Genomic DNA, 16087 nt, shown 5'->3' on the forward strand with positions numbered 1-16087 from the left:
GCCATAGGTTTTAGTTCGTCCCGTAATAAAAAACTCCTCTCATTTTCCTTAAAGATTTAAAAGTTTATTGGTGTTAGGCTGAAACAAACTCTACTGACATTACAGGTGGTTTATTGAAGATCTGAAACTTTTACAGATGAAACCCTCTTTATTGTTTGTAACAACATTTCAGTGCTTCTGCCGCCCCTTTATCAGGTGAACGTTTCAGGGCTACTGCCTGCCCCTTCATTAGGTGAATGATGTTTCAGGGCTACTGCCTGCCCCTTCATTAGGTGAATGATGTTTCAGGGCTACTGCCTGCCCCTTCATTAGGTGAACGATGTTTCAGGGCTACTGCTTGCCCCTTCATCAGGTGAACGATGTTTCAGGGCTACTGCTTGCCCTTTATCTGGTGAAAAAACATTGCAGGGCCACTGCCTGCCCCTTCATCAGGTGAACGACTTTTCAGGGCTACTGCTTGCCCTTTATCTGGTGAAAAGCGTTTCAGGGCTACTGCTTGCCCTTTATCTGGTGAAAAGCGTTTCAGGGCTACTGCTTGCCCCTTTTATCTGGTGAAAAGCGTTTCAGGGCTACTGCTTGCCCTTTATCTGGTGAAAAGCGTTTCAGGGCTACTGCTTGCCCTTTATCTGGTGAAAAGCGTTTCAGGGCTACTGCTTGCCCCTTTTATCTGGTGAAAAGCGTTTCAGGGCTACTGCTTGCCCCTTCATCAGTAAACGAAATGAAAGGAAATGAAAATCTTTAAAGGATTTTAATGCAAGGATCGGGAACAATTGTATCTGAAACTATTTTTTAATCAGGAATAATATATTCCAATATCATGTTATCATAGTTGCAGCTTTAATTAAATATATTTAAAATAATAATAACCCTAAGCATAGCACTTCAGTGCAGGTGATTGCGATTGACGGTTACTTCTGTCAGCTCAAACAATTTGATCAGTCACTGTCGAGGCTCCCGCGCCTGTGATCATGGGAACTATATGTTGACACAGAATCATCAAACTACAACAAATATGACTTTCAATGAGTCAAAGTATGGCATTTATGATATATGTATCCATTCTCTATCAACTAAAGTTCATTTCAAGGCGTCAATAGCTGTAATCTGACCGTGGCTGCTGTTAATAACGGTGAGTTGTGCGATATTCCGATCGATTCACACACGATTTCGCCGAAATTAATTAAAACAATGTTTAAAGGAATTTTAAATAAAATTAATGAAATATGTTAGAAACATAAGTCCAGATATACAATGAACACTTTGTATAACCAGACAGTGTAATTACATGATCAATTTGCGTACTTCAGTATGGATTTGTTGACATGGTTTTTCCGGTGTTGCGTGCTCACGGTAATGTCTTTGCGTTGGGGAAAAAACCCTAGCTCTAGGCCTGAAATTAAGAGGCTTGAGTGTTCCGTGATACTCAAGGGTTCCTTACGGAATTATTAATATTTCACCTCAGTTTATAAATGAAATAAGTTGTAAGTTTATTTCAAGGAGTGTATGTTAGCCTATTATATCAATATACTTCATGTCACTGATGGCATCGTCACTGACTCTACTATCAGAGTCTTCCTGTGTCAGTACAAAACAGCTGTAACACTAGAAATAACAAAATCAGTCTTCATCACATTGATGTTTGTTTGTTTGTTTGTTTGTTTGTTTGTTTAACACAGCACTCAGCAATTTTCCAGCTGAATGACGGCGGTCTGTAAATCTCAAGTCTGGACCAGACAATCCAGTGATTGATACCATGAGCATCGATCCACACAATTGGGATACGATGACATGCATCAACCAAGTTAGTGAGCCTGGCCACCGGATCCCATTAGTCGCCTCTTACGACAAGCATAGTCACCTCTTGTGGCAAGCATGGCTTGCTGAAGACCTATTCTTCCCTGGATCTTCACGGGTCCATCACACTGATGAAAGTGACAAGCTGCTATTCAGCATACAAGCCACACACTGACAGCTGGGCTTGCCATGGAATATCTTTACAGGAAAAGCTTCCAAATGTCACACAACTTGAGTTTCTGTTAGGTGGGAGACTTGGAACATCAGGACATGGTTTTTCATTGACCAAAGACAAGCAAATTACATTAATGAAAGGATTGAAGAGAATCAAAATAACCTGCTCACTGACCACACATGCCGCTTGAAGTGTTAAGCCTACTTAGGATGTAGAAATTAAATTAAGGCAAGGTCACACATCTAACACTTCATTACGCTAACACCCTGGCTTTCAAACCAGTGACTGATGACCCCAGGACCAAACATAAGAGAATGTCACGACTAATCAGACATTTATTAATCAGAGGTTCTAAAATCCTTACGAGCAATACTAGGGGATCCTATGATCCCATCCAAATGGCTCATTTATTAGTTTAATGGCTGTACCCCTGTCTGGGGATCCCATCTGGTGGAAGTCTACACATCATCACACCCATGGTCAGTCTGCTGTAGGGAGTCTGGTTATCGGAACTGCTTATCAATAACGACAGACCGTGCATCAAAAATGCCACAAAATTAGCCATGACATCCGTCTAATTTCTTCTTTCATCTTTCTGTTCTATTAGTTGAAAATAATGAGCTTGTCATTTTTATATTTCAGTTCCATCCAGTCTTTGTCAGCGTAAATGGTAACTGGAACACTGGTCCGTCCCATTATTCCTGAAGGATAGACCCACAAGAGCAATATGGGATATATCACCCCAGCTGGCATTAACAGACACACTATGCAGTGGAATAACACCTTACACTGACTGTTGGAGGAATAACAGTATATACTGACTGTGGAATAACACCTTATACTGACTGTTGGAGGAATAACAGTATATACTGACAACTGGAGGAATAACAATATATACTGACACTTGGAGGAATACCATACACTGACTGTTTGAGAAATAACAGTATAAAATGACTGTGGAATAACACCTCATACTTACTGTTGGAGGAATAACAGTTTAAACTGATTGTGGAATAACATCTTATACTGACTGTTGGAGGAAAAACAGTATAAACTAACTGCGGAATATCACCTTAAACTAACTGTTGGAGGAATACCAGTATATACTGATTGTGGATTAACACCTTATACTGTTGGTGTAATATCAGTTTTATTGTAATAGGAAGAATAGTTGTATCGTTAAAGTTGAGGAACAGAAGAGTAAAACAGAAGGACTGCAGTAACAGCATATTGTGAATGTGGGATAACACTATAAACTCATTGCAATAACAGTGAAGTGGAATAATATAATACATACTTTCAAATAACAATTTACACTATCAGTGCAAAAAGGATATACTAACTGTGGAATGGAACTTTACGGACTCGCACAAGAGTAAACATACTTGGGAAAGAGTATATATACATACTGACTGTGTGATAACAGTATCTATTTACTGCGGAACAACAGTTCATTTTGAAAGAAAAAATAACCAACAATTTTGACTGTGGAATAACAGGGCACATTCTACTACAGCTGTGATATAACGCAACATTAAAGTGGAAAAGTATTATGATGAACTAAAATGAAGAGGTAATAACACCTTATCGCACCCCCAACATTGTTCAAAGCATCTTGTTTAGGATGAGCAACTCCCAGCCTGAAGTGATGTACATGTAGCAAATGTACTGCCACAATGTTGTAAGTATATTTTATCAGCTCTATACACAGCACATTTAACATCCATATGATATAACAGTCTGTCTGATATAATGCCTTTTATGGACCATTCACACAGTCAGCATGATAAATCCACAGGTATGATTCATTCAGCCAGATGGAAATAATATTGTCATTCATTGATGAAATGCCTTTAATGTTCAACTCGCATATCTCTTGAAGTGACACTGGCTGTGACAATAATTATGTAAAAAAATCATTTACACAATGCTATTACTTTAAATAGCTGGAAAGAAATCAATACACAATAAATTTCATTACACAATAATAGCTAACGGAAAAAAAACCCTATCTATCAATGGTCGAATAATCCTGTCTCCAAAGTGAGACACATTGCAATGAATGCTAATGTGATTATCATCCTTCTAAATAACTTGTGCTAGGTGAATATAGGAATTATATATACCGGCTCTGATCCATGATTTAGTTTCACGTAACAGGAATACTGCTAATATTTCATGTGGAATAGAATCATGACTTAATAAGAAATTTTTAGGTAATTTTAAGAAATGATCCCATTCTTTCAGACACTGATTCTAAATATTGATGTTGCAGGATACAGGGGCCTTGTTTAAACATCACCGATGAGGAAGACAATAACACCGGTCTAGGAAGTGAGCGGGCCAAGTTGTTGTTTGAGGATGTGAGCTATATTGTATATGGCTTTGCCCTGCCCAGTGTGTGTCTTTTTGGAATGGTGGGCAATGTCCTCAACCTCACCATTCTAACACGTCGGAAACTTCAGAAATCTTTCCGAACACTTGAAATGGCAGCTAACTACTGCCTCGTGGCACTGGCTGTGTCTGATCTTATGTTTTGTGTTTTTGCTTTTCCGACCACATTTCTTTCTGGGGATGACATGTATCATAATACCGAGTTTCTACTCAAGTATCGGATGTACGGGACGGCCGTGATCAATGTGTTTATCATGGTTAGCACCTGGCTGACTGTTGCAATGTCGCTGGAACGCTTTCTGGCAATCTGTTACCCTCTTCGTCAAGATTTGTATTTAACAACACGGCGGATAAAAATCATCATTGTGATCTCCTACATATTTTCCTTTATCTTCAATGTTCCAATTTTGTGGAGGTACGAGCCTCGATTACTATGTAGCACAAATTCATCACATCCTATTTACATGCCGAAAACAGTCCCCTTACTTGGCAGCGACAAGATTGACACAGCTTATCGGATATTGTGGGCTTTCATCGGAAACTTCATTCCTCTTATTCTGCTCTTCTACTTTAATGTGTGTTTGTGCAGAAAGATCTATCGCTCATACAAAATGAGACAAAAATTCAAACAAGATCGACATGGATCCGAAAACTCAAGCCACACACTAACAATAACACTTGTCGTCATTGTCGTCATGTTTTTCATCCTTGTGGCGCCTTCAGAGATTGTGATTGTGATAGCCAAAATAACAAATAATGACAGTAATTATTCATACATGACTATAGAAGCCATAATGAACTTCCTGCAGTCGCTGAACTTCTCCGTGAACTTCATTCTGTACTGCATCATCAGTCCCTACTTCAGGAAGACACTCAAGTACATCTTCTGCTGCGGCTGCTACAACATCTACCAGGTGTCCAAGCAGTGGAAGAAGGAGTTTGAAACGTCACTCATGTGACAATCAACCCCCCAGACAGAATTTGAATTGGAAAGCTTCTAATAAACCCAATGTCATTAAAATCAGACAGTTTACTCCAATTTGATATTCTTTCTGAATAGATTTTCCCTCCCCCTCCCCCCAAAAGGAAATGCGTTGTTCTGAACATATAACACAATATCTACAAAAGTGAGTGTGAACAAGCAGTTCCAAATGGAGAAGAATGATGGTGTGCAATGGTGTGTATTTACAGAAGTCACTTAAGTTGCATTATTCAGTAAATGGCATAAGGAGTACTATTATTTGTAGTTTCATATTTCCTAAACACCAAGTATTTGTGAAAGTGCAAGTAAGGTTTACTGATTTTCAAAAGCTCACATCTGATCAAAACCATACACTTTCTTTATAACAGGGTTGGACGAGATCTAAGGACTGTCAGATCTCAAGGGAGAGTATTATTTATTTGGAGTAAAATCTGATTTTAATGAGAATGCTCATAAACCACAGATTTTACCAAAGACAATGTCAGTATATGTGCCATGAATGATTTCAGTTTCAATTAATCATTTTTTTGAGGATTAGGAATCCATCCTTATCCACAATATGTATGATTCTTCTGGTACATATTTCATATCATGCTGCAGCCATTAAATCTTTCACTTGCTCATGGTGCCCGGCAACCACTGGTTCCGAGTTTGTGTGAGCTATCTTCCCTCTAGGATGCTATCATACTCCATGTCCTACATTTGTCAAGGTATTTTAGGGGGAACCCTTACCTTTTTACCACTTTGAGGGTAAAGTCCAACAATTGCAAAATTTGACCTCTCTTTTCTCTAGAATGCTTTTATACTCCAAAACTACTTTGTCCAGGAGTTGTTTAAGGTTGGCACTGCAGCTGCATTCAATGGTTGTTAGACATAAAGCAATTGTTTTTTATTTGAAAGAATTCAATAATCACTTGATATTTACAATCACCAAATGTTGAAAACATTATTTTGAGTGAGTGAATTTTGGTCACCCATGCTCCCAGGATTATCTTGAAACGTACCACTTTATGGATAATAACTTCTGGTTTAATGCACATAGCGACTTTTGATGTAGATTCTTATTCTGTGATCAAGCTGGAGTGAGGAGCTTGATAATGGCATAAGAATCTACATCAAAACATCACTATATGCAATAAACCAGGAGTTGTTATCCATAAAGTTGTACGTTTTTCTTTCTTATTTGCCAACTTCTAGCATGCCAGTCAAACAGCTATCTTGAAACACTGTATATCATGATACATATCACGCCATAACACATTATCCTTACAACTTTACTGCAATGTCAACAAAGTGTAGCACTTAAGTACACACACCATAGTGACATACATCACACATACTGACTAAAAAACAACCTCCAACCACTGGGTCATATTACCTTTAAACAGGCATGTAGGCTTGTACCATTTCCCAAGTGAGATGGTGAGATGGTATATGAGATTTATACAACAGTGCTAGGTACAGTGTTCAACAATGTGTCATCATACCCCTCTGTAGTCTTCACAACACATCAATCAATGATGTGCCTGGTCCTGGGATATACACATATTGAAGTTGGTCATCATGTAGAAAAACTGCTACATCAGCAGAAAACACTATTTCTATTGGTGACTTTTTGCCTACTACTGAGACTTTAATTGTAGCTCTATGGCTACTTCAGAAGAATCTAACCCTCCATTCACTTATCAATCTACTCACTCATTCAATCATCAATCTACTAATGCATTCAATCATCAATCTACTGACTCATTCAATCTACTGACTCATTCAATCATCAATCTGTCACTCATTCAATCTACTGACTCATTCAATCATCAATCTACTCACTAAATCATCAATCTACTCACTAAATCATCAATCTACTGACTCATTTAATTATCAATCTACTCACTCACTCAATCATCAATCTACTCACTCACTCAAACATCAATCTACTCACACATAGAATCACTTTAAATGAATTAGTCACCCAAATATTATGATAATGCTCCGGTGTGAGTGGAGCTAATCTTACAATGCAGTATCTGTTTGCATGAACCTTCTTGTCTAGATTGCCATGGTACACTGTGGCAGACTTCTGAAACAAGAACAGTGTTGCGGCCTCAGAACTGAGTGAATGTAATAACACCTGTACATATCCCTTCCAGTTAAGAAGCACATGTCACTGCAGGCTGGAAATATTGTCCTGCATGATTCACAATAGGGGCCAGCCGTTTAATATTCAGGGGGTTGGGAGTTCATTCTTTTTTCAGTCAAAACATTAATTAAATTTTGTTTTTCACAACATTGGCTAATTATTTTTCCAGCATTTTCTGAATCAAATTAAATAATTAAATAAGAATCAAAGAAACCAGAATATCAAATGGTCGGCCCCATACGTGTGTATAGGCCAAAGGGTTAACATCGTCTGTACCGGACCAAAGAGTTTTTTTGTTGTGTAGTGTTTCCCTAAGAACAATATCCAGACTATGACCTTTCCTCTCAGGTCACTACAGCCGTCTGCTGTAAATGTTGGTATATATGTTATAACACTACAGTTCTCTGCTGTAAATGTTGGTGTGTATGCATATGTTATAAAACAACTACAGCTGTAAATGTTGGAGTGTATATATCTATTATAACATAGGATGGCCAATTTACTTCAAATCAGAATTTCCTTGAATATGGACATCTTCCTTGTAACATGTACATAATAAATAGTTACCATGGAAACAGTCTATGATATCTTGTTGCCAGTCTCTGTTGTTTGAGTGAGTGAGTGAGTGAGTGAGTGAGTGAGTGAGTTGGGTTTAACACCGCTTTTAACAGTATTCCAGTTATATCGTGGCGTGTCAGCTTAATGAAGGAGGAAAACTCGATGTGATGCACTTTGGTGAAACCCACAAGCACAGGTAGGGTGCTGACAAACCTAGAAACCTAATCGGGCTGAACCGGGATTCAAACCCATGATTACAGGTTGCTGGCATGCCCAAGGGACGGAACTCTGCACAGCAAATTGCAGCACCTTAGACAACTGGGCAACCTGTGCCCTCCTGTTAGCTTGGAACATGTTATAATGTTCATCTGACATGTTATACTGGAACCTTGCAAGTCAAGACCCTGCTTTTCTGGAAATGACAATTTAAAGATAAATTTAACAAATGATTTATTAGATATACCAATTGCTTCTCTATGACAGGTTACTGTGAACATTCAGTCAAGTACTCTGTGAAAGAACTGTCCAGTTTAGCAAGGTTCCACTGTGTAAAGAACAGACAGTGGCACTATCCAGTTTTGCAAGGTTCCACTGTGTAAAGAACAGACAGTGGCACTATCCAAGTTAGCAAAGTTCCACTGTGTAAGGAACTGACACTGGCACTATCAAGTTTAGCAAGGTTCCACTGTGTAAAGAACAGACAGTGGCACTATCCAGTTTAGCAAGGTTCCACTGTGTAAAGAACAGATAGTGGCACTATCCAAGTTTACAAAGTTCCACTGTGTAAGGAACTGACACTGGCACTATCCAGTTTAGCAAGGTTCCACTGCGTGAAGAATATACACTGGCACTGGTGTGATGTTATTGCTCCGTATCACTGACGTGTGGAATAAAAGCTATCATGTTTTCTTTTCACTGAAACTTTCCCAAAGCATGACATATTTCAGAATTATTGCAATGAAGTATTCATTTCTTGTGGGTTTGGATGGATTTGAACCACATGATTTATGAAACAAAGAGAGAAGCCATTGAACAAATGATTAACCAGGCCAGACCGAGTTCTTACAAGATGTATGATGGAGCTTGATTAGCCTATAAAGGTAGAAGTAGAAGCCAGTATACATGAGGCACATGGACATACAGGCTCACTTTGATTACTGTTTGGTTATATTCATGTTGTACAAGTTTATTTAAGGGACTGACGTCAAATTATACTTTATTTCTCCGTATTTATCTTGGAATATATCCCCTCATAAGTATGCAAGGCCAGTTTGTTTGTTTTTTCCAGACCTGCTGTAATGTGGAGCCCTAGATCCTAAACCGTTTTTCTCATTTTTCTCTAGCTGGACCAAAGATTTCCTTATTTTATGCACAAACATAAATTTGTTAAGTTTCACTATCTGCAAACCAGTCAAATAATGTCATTTGAAAGCAGTCTTTTACTAACATATTGTGATACACTAGTTTAGGAGGGGCAGGCACATTTTTGATTTTATGTTTCACAGATTTATTCCAGCTTTTCTACACAAGGTCGGTTGAAATAAATATAAAAATAAATAGCTATGTCAATCATTTATTTATTTATATGAAAATCATTCTGCTGTGGAGTTAAAACTGCAGCTGGCTTCTTGAATCACTGATAGTGATGTACACATGGAATTTATATATAACATTTTATATTGTATAAGAGGGTCTATATTTCTATTTTGAGACATAATAAAACATAAATATTTATATATTTAATTTATTTTTTTCCCCAGCTGCTTTTCAATAGCGGCGGCGTGTCCATGAAACAAAAAATAAAAAATGTGTGGCCAAAGGGGGGACTGTGCAGGGTGTGTGACATCTTCCAGAGGCAAGTGAGTTAACTGACTATAAAAGTCCAGTTTCCACCCTTGCCGAACTAGGCTGGTATTATGGAGTTACAATTTGGCTGGACTAACGAGTCTATGCATAGTCAAAATCTCGCAATGAAATCGAAATCCGGTTCGTAAACTGTCATGCAGATTTCGGTCGAATGCAGGATTTGCAAAGCATGTGCACCGCCAACTCGTTGTCAACAGATATTTTCAAAATCTTCTCATGTTTTTAATCAAGGTGTTCACATGATTTGATGCATTTCGCGATGTAAGACCCGTTTTTTCACAATGTAGATCTTGATTATCGAGCAGATCGTCCTGACTTGGCGCTGCCATTTTGTTTGAAGCAAATGCAAGTGATACGAGAGGTGGAATCTGATTGGTCCATAGGAGAGGCTTAGAAGGGACATAACTGGTAATAGCCACTGGTGGCGCTACGATCGAGCCCAGGAATTCCAGCCAAGTTCGGCAAGGGTAGAAACTGGACTTTTAAAGTCAGTTAACTCTCTTGGCTCGGGAAGATGGGTGTGTGATGTCCCTCTCATGTATAGGCTGTAGTACGTTGTGGTCTGTGTGAAACAGGGACATTGTGTCTGTGCCTGTCCAGAAATCTGTGTGTTATTGGTGTAACGATAAAGTGATACAGTGTTGTACCACGATACCAGACCCACGATCCACTACACTGATTTATAACCCCTGTATATGATAAATTACATTACAAGTTATATTGATTTAAAAACACATGCATAATAACAGAAACTGTTCAACCACCAGTTTACACAGATTCTCTAGTATTTCATGGCTGGACATAAATAGCATAACAATCACAGTGCCCTCTACCAATATGTTTCTGCCCTACGATCTCCCGTCTTTGATCCCTAAATTACAAAAACAAATGATTTAAAGGGGCACTGATCTAACGGACTGGTTGTTGCCTTTGTTATTGTTTTTCCCCCGTGAGTACCCGGATGATACGCAACGCAACTGAGCGTGACCAGAGACTGGGCTACCGTCTGCAAGGACAGCTAAATAAACTTGGATGCTGGAGGCAATATTTGTTTTACGCATTTTTGAACACTGATTGGTTAACCGGGATCTATAAAGATTTCGACAAAGGGGCGCATGTTAATTAATTTCTTCAGCCTAAACAAACAGACAAAAAGAACAAGGGAGCTCATGGGATGTCGTCATTTGGAAATACCCCAGATGGTTATAGTTTAATACTAAAAACAGTATCCATGCAGTGAAAGCATTTTCGGATTTCGGCTTGCGTCGATAATACGATTACTACTCCCTTGTTGTCATCCACGTTTTCTCGTATAACCCTACACTTGTGTATTTGTCGTCATTCACTTGATGCTCAGTTAATGAATTTATTACAGGTACAATTAGTGGTAGCACCACTTAGATTACCTGACAAAGGTTCCCATTTGGCATTTATTGTGTCTGGGGTAATTATTCAATCTAAATCCAGGTTTGAAGTGAGGTGAAATGTGTGTTATGTAATATGCACGTGGCAGCCCAGCAAGAGATGAATGATCTGTTGATTTACTTTTTTTTTGTAAATCAGCGGATCGTTCCTAGGCATCAAAGGATTAACAAAAAAATACGTTGATTGATTAATCACTGTTATCTTGCGCAGTGGATATGTCAAGAGTGAGTGTTTACATGTCTAGGTTTACTAAAACAAAGGGAATACACTCATATCATGGCGCGAAGTGCCGATGTAAAAACAACATACTTTGTTCAAAGGGTTAACTGATAATACGTTGATTGATTGATCATTGATATCTATCACTCAATGAAATTTTTAGGAACCGTGGACGTTATGAAAATAGTTGTCACGTGGGCTTTCTCAGCCGACCATTGAGACTTGACACCTATGTAAAACACCTGAAACAATCCAAGCGATCAGTTGATAAAAACGAACACGGGTTATAATATCCCGAAACGATATATATCTTTTAAAATATTTGACACGTGACATCGAATAAGTTTCTTTGTACAGCTGCAGACGAGTGGGATATTGTTCCTTTGTGTGGATATTCACGGATACATTCTTCGAACAAGGAAGCTGCCTAAACCTTATACACATAAATTTGGTAGGTTTGTAATTATGATATTTGCATTTTGTTTTCCTTCATTTGAACCGATTCGTTCTTGTTTCTCTACGTCTTGGTTGGGAAATTCTTCAATGCGCGATAGACGTTGTTGTCACAGGTCAAAAGCGTGTATATATTACCGTCAATTTGTAAAATGTGATTCTCTCAGGCAATTTATAAAATGTGTAAATATTTCAGTCATTTTGACTAAAAAAATCTGTCCAGATTGATCAAGACGATCAAAAGGGCCTACAAACATCACAACAGGTTATTATGTAGGATTAAAAGCCAAACAACTTAGAAATGTACTTTTCAACGTAACATTTTCAGTCTCTTGGTGATGACATTAAACATCAAAATGTTTGGAATTCGTTGTCATAATAATACAGATGGAAATGTTTTTCAGTCACTTTGTAAACTGAATATTTAGACGTTTAATAAATTTGTTACACATTTGACAATAAAAAAATATACACACTATAGAATAAAGCATATGCTCAGGTGAAATATTTACTTTGTGTTGCAAGTCAAAATAGTGTAAACGAAAATCGCAAAATTACCAAGCAAGTGATTTATCAAAACTTCGTCACCATTACCGATGCTACTCACAAAGATACCTACATTTCCTTATTATCTCGAAAACTGTATTTAATTTTGTTGATCAATGTGACCATACGCCCTTATTACAACCCATAAAAATGACTAATGCGCTTACGAATGGCGCAGCAGAGGTCGCGAACTAGTCTAGATTTCTGCTATACATCCGGGTACTCACTGGGAAAAAACAATAACAAAGGCAACAACCAGTCCCGGGGAATTGCGTTAGATCAGTGCCCCTTTAAGGTTGTGACATTTGATTCACCTGCAAAAAATAGAATATCAACTTGTAAAAAAAAGTACAGTGTCGGTATACAAATTGTATCGCCCTCATAGTATTAGGTTACATATCATATTGTGACACCACTGTATCGTTACTCCTCTACTGTGTGCAGAGGGGAACATCCTCCACACTCACTTGTAAATATGAAGAATGGACAAAGTACAGCAACATGATAGCACTCTCCTGGACGGACCTAGGGAACCTTGTTTCAGGAAGAAGCAAAGGGAGCTATTAAAAAAATGCCGATTTAAAAAAAAGATAAAGTAAAATCGGCCAGTGTGATGTGGTATAAAAATGTGTCTGTGACCTGTGAGTGACATACTTGTGAAGGTCTTGTGAAGGTCACAGGATGGATGCATCCGACCCTGATGTTATCACTGCTGAATGGACTTTCACATCACAGGGAATTTACCAACACTGAACCTGGCTTTGGGAATGTGTGGTGGAGGGGGGCAGTTAGTTGGGTTTGATGTCAGCAAACTATCAACATTCCTGAAATACAAATGTTACATTGTGCACAGTTTAATGTAACTGTGTGTCAAATCAAAAGCATGTGCTTACCGTAATTGATGAAGTAACTGCCCTGGAGATTCAACCACTTACATCGGAGGCCAAAGGGGGAACTTTTCGGACAATGTGCAATACACTGGTCGCAGAGGTCAGTCAAGAGGTGTAAAGTCAGTGAGTGAGTTTGGTTTTACGCCACTTTTAGCAATATTCCAGCAATATCACAGCAGGGGACACATTGTAGCCCATGTGGAGTGTCAATCCAAGGCCTTTGGTGTGTTGAACGGACCCTTTAACCACTAGGCTACCCCACTGCCTCCAGAGGTGTAAAGTGTAAAGAGACGAAGACAAGAAACTTCTGTAGATATCATCTTCTTTAAACTTTGTAACAACGTTTCAGGACTATTTGTCTGTTAATCAGTATTCACCTGATGAAGGTGCAAGACATAACCCTGAAACATTGTTTCAAGCAATAAAGAAGTTGTTATCCATACAACTCTAATGTCTTTGTAGCCGGGCGTGAGTCATCCCACCATCGACATCCTAACCTTGTCAGCTTGCAAGATATCCAACCTTGGATCAGAAGGTCTAAGGTTTGAATCCCAACACAGGACTCGTAAATTTTGTGACCACTACCAACTTCTCAATACCTATCACAGATTGCCTCAACAGGTGCATGTGTAAGCAAGGATTATATCCTACCTTAATATTATCCCAGGGGAAGTTTTACTCTAGAGCATAGTATAGGATAGGATTAAACACATTGGTATGGGTTCAAATTCACTAGGGAGAATCATCCTGACACTAGAGAATTTCATCCCCGAGATAAAAAATGGGGTAGGATAATATTCACTCTTACATTTACACTTGAAGCATGCTGCCATAGTGCTGCACTATAATGTATTGATGAATACATTGCAGGAAAATTGTTTGACTCATCAATTTATTTACTATATTCAACTAGAATTCATATTTTCTCAGAGGCTGATATCCCACCCCAAGATTGTAGCAAATGTAAGTAAACAATCATTCCCAATTGGAATGAAAACAATGTGTTGATGTGACTGGTTTGTGGAGGTGACTTTACTACCCACCACAGCTAGGGCCCATACAGAACAAGAGGTCTTAATGCTCAGGAGGACATTATTGCATTGGATGCAATTGTAGCGGCCATAAAATTTCCGAGTCCCGTGATGGGATTCGAACCACGGACCTTCTGATCCGAGGTCGGACGCCTTGTCCACATGACCAAAGAGGTTAACCCCGTCAGCAAGCTGACAAGGTAAGGATGTCATCTGTGGGATGACTCCACGCCCTGCTACATACTCCCCCGTCAACAGAAGGCACGTCCCCGGACGCATAGTAGGGTACTGAGGCTTATTTTGCTCAAATTTAATATGAACGTGCTCAGCCCCACGTTGGGCGCCAATGTAGCGGCCATAAAATTTCCGAGTCCCGTGATGGGATTCGAACCACGGACCTTCTGATCCGAGGTTGGACGCCTTGTCCACGTGACCAAAGAGGTTAACCCCGTCAGCAAGCTGACAAGGTAAGGATGTCATCTGTGGGATGACTCCATGCCCTGCTACACAATGTTAAACTGAAATATTAAAATAGCTCTGAATTTAAGAAACTGAGAACCTTAACAAATACAAACTTTGAACAAAATAACAATTCTACACGGCAGACACCCTGGGAAACCTAGATGGGCAGTATGAGTGAGGGCAGTGTCTTGGATGGGAGAGTTGAGGGGATGAAGGCAATGTTGTTCTGCACCACAATTTGGCCTGTATCTCACATCCAGGACCGCATACAAGTGTTTGTTTGGGTTTTATTTTTGCTTAACACAGCATTATTCCAGCTATATGAAGGTGTTCTGTAAATAATTAAGTCTGGACCAGACAATCCAGTGATTGTGATCTACTAATGTCAGAGGGTCTGATTACCCAATCCTGCAAGTTGCCTCTTACAAGCATTGGTTGCTGAAGAGCAATTCTACCCCTAATATTTACAGGGAGACAAGCATGGGTTGCTGAAGATCAGTTCTAACCCGGGTCTTCACAGGGGGAGACAAGCATGTGTTGCTGAAGATCAGTTCTAACCCGGATCTTCACAGGGGGAGACAAGCATGTGTTGCTGAAGATCAGTTCTAACCCGGGTCTTCACAGGGGGAGACAAGCATGTGTTGCTGAAGATCAGTTCTAACCCGGATCTTCACAAGAGAGACAAGCATGGGTTGCTGAAGATCAGTTCTAACCCGGATCTTCACAGGGGGAGACAAGCATGTGTTGCTGAAGATCAGTTCTAACCCGGATCTTCACAGGGGGAGACAAGCATGTGTTGCTGAAGATCAGTTCTAACCCGGATCTTCACAGGGGGAGACAAGCATGGGTTGCTGAAGATCAGTTCTAACCCGGATCTTCACAGGGGGAGACAAGCATGGGTTGCTGAAGATCAGTTCTAACCCGGATCTTCACAGGGGGAGACAAGCATGGGTTGCTGAAGATCAGTTCTAACCCGGATCTTCACAGGGGGAGACAAGCATGGGTTGCTGAAGATCAGTTCTAACCTGGATCTTCACAGGGGGAGACAAGCATGGGTTGCTGAAGATCAGTTCTAACCCGGGTCTTCACAGGGGGAGACAAGCATGTGTTGCTGAAGATCAGTTCTAACCCGGATCTTCACAGGGGGAGACAAGC

General features: G+C 39.5%; 1 protein-coding gene and 1 long non-coding RNA gene across 3 annotated transcripts in view; one reads left to right on the top strand and one right to left on the bottom strand.

The window, feature by feature from the left end:
• Positions 1 to 8229, top strand: part of LOC124152222 (putative G-protein coupled receptor F59B2.13) — a 101065-nt gene extending 92836 nt beyond the window's left edge. For both annotated transcript variants that reach the window (XM_048380453.1, XM_046525077.2), the window contains exons 2-3: positions 2612 to 3650; positions 4245 to 8229. In XM_048380453.1, coding sequence (XP_048236410.1) covers positions 3646 to 3650; positions 4245 to 5322 — 1083 coding nt within the window. In that variant the 5' untranslated portion in view covers positions 2612 to 3645 and the 3' untranslated portion in view covers positions 5323 to 8229. The remainder of the gene's footprint in view (positions 1 to 2611; positions 3651 to 4244) is intronic.
• The window catches only part of LOC124152223, an 82725-nt gene that overhangs the window by 39030 nt on the left and 27608 nt on the right, over positions 1 to 16087 (bottom strand). The window lies entirely within an intron of this gene.

This window comes from Haliotis rufescens, unplaced genomic scaffold (genome assembly GCF_023055435.1).
Source record: "Haliotis rufescens isolate VD_foot unplaced genomic scaffold, xgHalRufe1.0.p SCAF_30, whole genome shotgun sequence".
In the NCBI taxonomy this organism is placed as follows: Eukaryota; Metazoa; Mollusca; class Gastropoda; order Lepetellida; family Haliotidae; genus Haliotis; species Haliotis rufescens.